General features: G+C 38.0%; 1 protein-coding gene across 1 annotated transcript; it reads left to right on the top strand.

Annotated features, from left to right (window-relative positions):
- The first annotated feature begins 317 nt into the window (after positions 1–317).
- Positions 318–4,976, top strand: LOC121804756 (probable leucine-rich repeat receptor-like protein kinase At5g63930). Its single transcript, XM_042204408.1, has 3 exons — positions 318–842; positions 962–4,075; positions 4,373–4,976. Exons 2-3 carry the CDS (start codon positions 1,141–1,143, stop codon positions 4,753–4,755), a joined length of 3,318 nt encoding a protein of 1,105 aa, XP_042060342.1. The 5' UTR covers positions 318–842; positions 962–1,140; the 3' UTR covers positions 4,756–4,976.
- Positions 4,977–8,697: the final 3,721 nt, after the last annotated feature.

Here is an 8,697-nt window from a genome sequence, read left to right as displayed (position 1 = left end):
TCTAATCAAAATCTAATTAGTACTATAATTTAAGGAAAAAGAAAAAGTCTTGAATGTAATAAAAAAATAAGAAACTATATTTAAAAAATGAAAGTGCATTGATCACTTTGTAAGGCATTGAATAAAAAAGTTCACATCACCGGCTTACCTACCCATTCCTCCTGCAATCCCCATATATCAACAAAATTTATTCAAAATAAAATAAAAACTTAGTTCATCATAAAAATAATAAAAATGCATTTTTCATGTATTTCATTCCATCCTAAAAAGTCCCTTTTGCACTTGAAAAGCCCAAAGAGGGTGGGGAGAAAGGAGAGGGCTTTCAGAAAAATAAAATCTTGTTGAAAGAGAGAGCCAAAACAAAAGAAATCTTGTACAGTATTCTTACACATTCAAGAACAGCAAGAAACAAAGGGAAAGACATATGAGTGTATGCACATATATAGCTATAGAGAGAGAGAGAGAGGGAAAGCATGCTTTGTCGGCCATTAGTGTTTCAGTGAAGGGAATGGCAAATGTATCTTTGGCTGTTATTTTCCATTTGCAGAAACCTCTTTTGCTAAAATAAATAAAAAAGCTCAAAGCTTTTGTTTGGTATTGTGCTTCTCAAGCAATTCATCATTTAGTAAAATACTAAGTAAAGCAGATTTGATTCATTGCATTGGATTCTGGGATTCTTTGATGCTCTGAAATCTCTTGTGAATTTGAATTTTCCCACCATTCTTGGAAAAGGAGTTTGAATTTCTGTAAAGTTCGTTTTTTTATGGTTTTAGATGAGTTTTGTTTTGTGTTCTTCCCAAGGCATTACTTGAGCTGTGGTGGAAGCTTTCATGGAACTTAAGGTCTGTCTCTTCTTGGATCATTTCCTATATATATGTAGTACTAGTATCTTATGTTTTTCATTGTTTGATTATATACAAAAGCACTAACCCTTTTTTGTGATGGGTTTCTTGAATTGCAGGCTGCCAATCATCTTCATCTGAATGCAACTTTCTCAATAGCTTTTGAGAAACCCTTTTTTATGTGAGTTGCTATCTGATTATGATGGGTAGAAGTTAGGGCTTCTATATTTCAAATTTGGGGAAATACTTGTAGTCGAAGAGAATCAAGAAAGGACTTTTCTTGTTGTGCCTAGAAGAGATGTTCAATTCAAGAAGAGGCCTTTTGTGGGGATTCATAACTATTTCAATGGTCTTATTGATACTGGTTTTGCCTTCAAATGCTTTGAGTGAGGATGGAATCAGCCTCCTAGAATTGAAGAAAAGCATCATTGATCCCTTCAATTTCCTCCAAAGTTGGAATCCGAATGATCAAACCCCCTGTAGTTGGCATGGTGTGAATTGCACAATGGATTCCAGTCCGGTCGTTTGGTCTCTCGATCTCAGTTACCGGAATCTCTCCGGGACTCTGAGCTCTTGGATTGGCAACTTGGTTTATCTCACTGTTCTTGATCTCTCCTTCAATGGATTCAGGGGCAGGATACCTAAAGAGATTGCAAACTGCTCCACTTTAGAAGTCCTCAACTTGAACAATAATCAGCTCGATGGCGAAATCCCACCTGAGTTAGGCAGTTTATCCCATTTGGTATACCTGAATTTGTGCAATAACATGTTATCTGGTCCTATTCCAGATGAGTTTGGCAAACTAACCTCCCTTGTACAGTTTGTTGCCTACACGAACAACCTCACCGGCCCTGTGCCTCGCTCCTTTGGCAATCTCAAGAACCTGAGAGTGTTTCGTGCAGGGCAGAACGTGTTATCTGAGAACTTGCCTGCTGAGATAGGGTACTGTGAGAGTCTAATAGTTCTTGGTCTTGCACAGAACCAAATCGGAGGCGAGCTGCCTAAAGAGCTTGGGTTGCTGCAGAAGCTCACTGATCTCATTCTATGGGATAATCAGTTCACAGGGCCGATCCCGAAGGAGCTTGGGAACTGCACGAGCCTTGAGACGCTTGCCTTGTACCAGAACATGCTCGGGGGAGAGATTCCTCCCGAGCTTGGCAACATCAAGTATCTTACCAGATTGTATCTATACAGAAACAGTTTGAATGGAAGTATTCCAAGGGAGATTGGGAACCTCAGTTTTGGCTTAGAAATTGATTTCTCTGAGAATTTTCTCTCTGGTGAGATTCCAGTAGAGTTAACTAAGATAAAGAGTCTGTATTTGCTCTACTTGTTTCAAAATGGGCTCACGGGCGTGATCCCGCCCGAGCTCAGCACGTTGAGGAATCTCACGAAGCTGGACTTGTCGATCAACAATCTTACCGGCCCTATACCATATGGCTTCCAGTACCTGCCTCGGATGAGCCAGCTGCAGCTCTTTGATAACAACTTGAGTGGCACCATACCTCCGCGTCTTGGCCTTTATAGCCGGCTTTGGGTGGTTGATTTCTCGGATAATCACCTCACTGGTAGAATCCCGCCTCACATTTGCCAGCATTCAAATCTGATACTGCTCAACTTTGAGGCCAATGACTTGTATGGGAACATTCCATCCGGTGTCATCAACTGTACCTCGTTGGTGCAGCTTCGTGTCAGTGGGAACAGGCTGTCCGGGAGCTTCCCTTCTGATATATGCAGATTAACGAACCTCTCTGCTGTTGATCTTGCTCAAAATAAGTTCAGCGGGCCTATCCCTCAAGGGATAGGCAGCTGCCAGAAACTGCAGAGGCTCGACCTCTCGGGCAATTACTTCAGTGTTGATCTGCCTAATGAGATAGGCAATCTTTCCCAGCTTGCAGTGTTCAATGTCTCGTCCAACTTCTTCACCGGACAGATGCCACGAGAGATCCTCAAATGCAAGGCTCTGCTGAAGCTTGATCTCAGTGGGAACAACTTCATTGGCACCATACCAAGAGAGCTGGGGATGCTCTCTCAGCTCGAACGCCTCATCTTATCCGAGAATATGTTTTCAGGAAGCATTCCGGCCGAACTAGGGAACCTCTCTCACTTGACTGAGCTGCAAATGGGTGGAAATTTCCTCTCTGGTAGCATACCTAATGAGTTAGGCAACCTTGCTAGCTTGCAGATCGCGATGAATCTGAGTTACAACAACTTGTCCGGGCCAATCCCGCCCGAGCTTGGGAATCTCATCTTGTTGGAGTATTTACTACTCAACAACAATGGCTTGAGCGGTGAGATCCCAAGCACGTTCGCGAATCTCTCTAGCCTGCTTGGATGCAACTTCTCGAACAATGATCTGTCCGGGCCGTTGCCATCCGTGCAGGTGTTTCAGAACATGAGTGTCTCTAGCTTTGCTGGAAACAGAGGACTCTGTGGAGGGCCTCTCGGAAATTGCACTGGTTCGACTCCTAACGACATAAATCCTCCTCCTGTGGGAAGCATGGATGCTCCTCGAGGGAAGATCATCACCATCGTTGCTGCTGTGATAGGTGGAGTCTCGCTTGTTCTGATTGCAGCTATTTTATACGCGATGAGGTTCCATCCCGTTGATAAGGCCCTGTCTTCTCAGGATAAGGATGTGCAATCCGTGGAATCAGATATATACTTCTCTCCCAAGGAAGGGTTCACGTTCCAGGACCTGGTCGAGGCCACCAACAGCTTCCACGAGACGTTTGTGATCGGAAGGGGGGCAGTTGGGACGGTTTACAAGGCGGTCCTGCACTCTGCTCAGGTGATTGCAGTGAAGAAGCTGGCCTCGAATAGAGAGGGGAACAACATTGAGAACAGCTTCCGTGCTGAGATTTCGACGCTTGGGAAGATTAGGCATCGGAATATTGTGAAGCTGTATGGCTTCTGCTATTACCAGGGCTCCAATCTGCTTCTCTACGAGTACATGGCGAGAGGCAGCTTAGGCGAACTGCTTCACGGGTCGTTTTGCCACCTGGACTGGCAAACAAGGTTCACGATCGCTCTAGGGGCTGGCGAGGGCCTGGCTTACTTGCATCACGATTGCAGGCCTCGGATCATCCACCGCGACATCAAGTCGAATAACATACTTCTTGATGAAAAGTTTGAGGCCCATGTTGGGGATTTCGGCCTGGCCAAAGTTATCGACATGCCTCAGTCCAAGTCAATGTCCGCGGTTGCTGGATCGTACGGCTACATAGCCCCCGGTTAGCGCGCCTCTCTCTCTCTCTCTCTCCCTGCATATTAGTTTCATCAAACTATGTCAATGAATGTGGTTAGATTTTGTTGGAGATCTTCCATTTTCTAGACCAAGAAGTGTTTTATGATTAGCAATCCCATTATGAATAAGATTGGTGTTTGTGCATTTTGATTATGAAATCACATTATGATTAGGCCAAGTAAGTGTTTTTATGATTATTATGCAATCACATTATGACTAAGATTGGTGGGTGATGTTTGTTTGTGCATTTTTTTGACGAATGATGTACTCGCCTCGGTTGCAGAATACGCGTACACTATGAAGGTTACGGAGAAATGTGATATATACAGCTACGGAGTTGTTCTCCTAGAGCTGCTGACGGGTAAAACTCCCGTGCAGCCCCTCGAGGAAGGGGGCGATCTAGTGTCGTGGGTGCGGAGTTACATTCGAAGCCATTCTCTGTCACCCGAGATACTAGATCCTCGTCTGGATCTCAAAGACGCGATCACTGTGAACCACATGATCACTGTGCTGAAAATCGCGCTTCTCTGCACGAGCATGTCCCCGTTTGACCGCCCATCGATGAGGGAGGTCGTGATCATGCTGATCGGGTCAAACGAGCGAGACGGGCACGCTGCAGCTTCGTCTCCGGATTACACTACTTCTCCGGAGGAGAACGCCTCGTGAGTGTCACTATTTTTCTCCCTAATCTAATGAAGTTTTTACAGAAAGAGTCTTTTTTTTCTACTGAGATTTAACTTACTACTTTGTATCATAGAAATTAATGTAAATTTTCGATTGAAGGAATTAGTGGTAGCAAAGTAGTCCCCTGGTAGTAAGTATACACTTTTGATTCATCTGCTGCTGCAGAATTAGTTGTGTATATTCTGCTTATTTGATTGGATAAACTTAGATTCCCAGCTTCTTACATAGGTAATAATTTGGGAAGAATTTTATTAACGAGGTTTTGGACCTATTGGTCCACGCCGCCTTCATGTTTGGTGACCCAATTTTATAAACTTTTTTTTTATAAATATCAGAAAAATCATAAAGCTAGTAGTATTTATTTATGATGATTCCATCATAAATATTTTTAGTGGAACCATAAATGATATTCGCGAATAGGTTCAAACTGTATGATTTAGCCCCAAAAATATACCGTTTCTCGGCCAGAAAGGGCGAGACATAGAGAAAATCATAAATTTATTTTCTCAAAGACAAAGAAGTGTTTTTTCAATCAATTTTGAAATAAGTGGAAGTGGTTATACCATTTAAGGTACAAGCACAAATATGACTATACATCGATATTAGTGGAATTAAGAACATACTCCTATTAAAAACCGGTGTCAGTTTAATTGACAAACATCAACAGTATAGTTCACAAATAAGTGATGGACCTATGTATGATTTTTCGACCAAATTAGAGAATTTGACCATCTTTATTCATAAAACAGATGAACCTGGATATAATATTTCGTTCGAGTTGTTGTTCAGATTAACGACGGCGTCAAATAGCGTTAGTTGTAACTAACGGTGTTAGTTGTAACCATGATGTTTCAAAATGAGAATTGATTATGATGAACACACAATAATTAGTATGCTTCCGCCTACATTTTCAACACGAATTGGTTTAATATGAGACAATATAAAAAAAAAGTGTGATGCATTATTTTATTGAATTAATAAAGCTGGAGAAGCTCTAAATAAATCTCTATGGCCAGCTAAACTGAAACTCATATTTATTATTGATTAACAAATAGATCCCAGACTGATCAATGGTCCATTGACAAACCCTATTGGCACACCTCTTCTTGTCTCTTCCCCAATCAAACAAATCGAAGCTCCCACTGAAATACTTATCCAGTTTGAGCCACGCTTCTCTGTTTCACCAGAACATTTGTTCGGAAATCTTTCGTTGCTTGAGATGGGATGTTGAAGGTGCCGATGAAGGCGCCGTTGGAGCGGCAGCCGGCGACTAGTGTCTCGTTTGAGTTGTTGTTCAGTGAAACGACGGCGTCGAACAGCGTTAAAGGGGTTGCCAAATGGGAGACTGAGAGTGCTACTAACACTGCTATTGCTGCTGCCAATGTCATCTTAATTATATTGGTTAAATCATAGTATATGAAATGAACCTCTTTTTATACAGATAATCTAGCAATAAAATTTAAATGTTGTGGCTTTTTGTCATCGGTTGAGATTATGGACATAATTAAATGCTAATCAATGCTAGGGAAGAATTAAAGATGACATATAGTAACCGAAGTTGAATCCATACCAAAATTCTCTATTAACGCAAAATCGACATTTGTATAAGGTCTAGTTTAAATCCAAAAAATAGAGGAAGAATAACGTCTGTCTGAGTTATAGTTGCAGGTGCACAAAATAAATCTTTTACAATAGATAATTTTGTTGGAATATTATAATACTCCTAGTTTAACATAATTTTGTCCTAGTGGCAATGAGCTTAGACATTTTTGCATGAGGGCCGAGTTCGAGCCCTCTTGACGTCAGTTGTAATTTCCTTCTATCTATAGTATAGGAGTTTATTTGTTATTTCCTCTCTTATATAGGAGTTAATTTAATTTTAAAAAAAACATAATTGATATATCGATATGAACGAAAATGGGAATCATAGTTTTTCTCTCTGTGGAGTATTTAGTATTTGGAAGTATGAATTTATTGCATAAAATATGTTTCCACTTTCGTTGTCGTTTTATATTCAGCACGAATTGCACGTGAAATCGCTTAGTAAATCTATATTCTCAAAGACAAAGAGAAGTGATTTTTTTTTTAAAAAGTTGAATAAGAATAAGTGGAAGTGGTTGTACCATTTGGTTAAGGTACAAGCACATATATGAGTATATGTGTATATTAATGAAAGTCATGCACTCGAGAAATCCTGTAGACTTAGAATTAATAACATATTATATTATTTATTTATCGGTCATTAATATATACTAGTATCACCCCATGCGTTGCACGATCTAGTGTAAAAGTTCCGTCATAATTATAAATGATAATCACCTTAACTATCATGATTATCAGATTATGTCTTTATATATTTATTTAAATTCAATATTTTATTTCTCTGTATAGTATAGTTAAATATCATGAATAGTATCAACAATTTTTTTTATTAAATTATAGTATTAGATTCTTGAAGAATACTAATTTAAGGATAGAAAGGGGGAAAATGGGGGGAGGCTGAGGCCTGAGGCCATACCATGAGATTTGGATTCAAATTAATATTATCTTTTAATTGACATTTCTTGACAGTTATAATAATTAATATTGATACCAAAAATGTAAAATGAACAAAATTTTAATCATATGAGGATTAAAAATATATACAAAATCAATAAACATAATAAATTTAAAACGAATCACAAAATATAATAATCAAATATTAAATCATAAAATAGAAGATAAAAGCTTATCACAACAAAGAATTAAAACAAAGGAATAACAACTCATAATTCACAATTCAAAAATATATCTACCAAGAAGGGAACATAATTAATTTGCAATACATAAAATAAAAAATTAATAAAATTAATAAATATGTATATATAAGTAAAATATTCCTAGTATCTAGGCCTTAAAAACCGTTTCCAATACTGTATATACAAATTTTTCTTTCCAAAAAGAAAAGAATTTTCTATATTTAAACCCTTAAAACCGCATCCAATATTTCATAGTTAAATTTGTATTTTTAGAAAAGAAAATATCCTTATAATCTATCCTTAAAATGCCTCTAACATTACATAAATTTCCATGAAGGAATCTATTTCTATAATCAGCCAACAATTACATAATTATACACGTTTATAATTGAAATTCACATATATGTTCATATTTGAACATTTGATAAGTTTATTAGCCGATGTACACCTAATCAAATACTACTACACGTTAACCTAGCAAAAATAGTTGTCATTCTCATCTTCTTCACCAAATATTTATGTATCTTCTTCTTTCCAGACAACAAACATCTTCCTACCCAAGCTTTGCTCGTTGGCCAGTTCAACCAACGACATCTCTCCCTTTTGCTATTCAACAAACAAAGAAGCAATAGTATAAATGAAATTTTCAAAATTTGAAAAAACCATATTTGAGATTGCTATAGTTCAACTCAATAAGTCGTAGATACTATAGCATAAAAAAGAAAAGAAAATAGGACACCTTTTGCATAATGATTGGAGCTAATTCAATCCTAACAATGAGCTGCAGTATTGTTAAAGTTGCCCCTAGCAAGAATGAATTTTCATCAATTCTTCAAGCTTCTTCGCTTGGTGGAACTCAATTTATAGAAAACGGGTAGCTTTTAATATTGTTTGTGACTTTAAGACAATATTATTTGTAGTAAATGAAATTAATAACAAATGAATTATAAATTTTTTGACCTTTCAAATCACATTCCTTTAATAAAATCATTTGAATCAATAAATTTTTTTTCTCAAAGTGGTCGTTTATAACTGCCACATTATAAATTAATTGCATAACATTAATTCATACAAATGATTCAAACAAATTAATTGGGTGGTAGTGGTGGTAAATTGCACTAATTCTGTAATCTCAATAATGAATTGGTAATGGTAATAAATATGGTAATGGTAATTAATAATGAAT

This window comes from Salvia splendens, chromosome 5 (genome assembly GCF_004379255.2).
Source record: "Salvia splendens isolate huo1 chromosome 5, SspV2, whole genome shotgun sequence".
Classification (NCBI taxonomy): Eukaryota; Viridiplantae; Streptophyta; class Magnoliopsida; order Lamiales; family Lamiaceae; genus Salvia; species Salvia splendens.
Note: the sequence above shows the minus strand (reverse complement) of the source record. Positions and strands in the feature narration are given on the sequence as shown.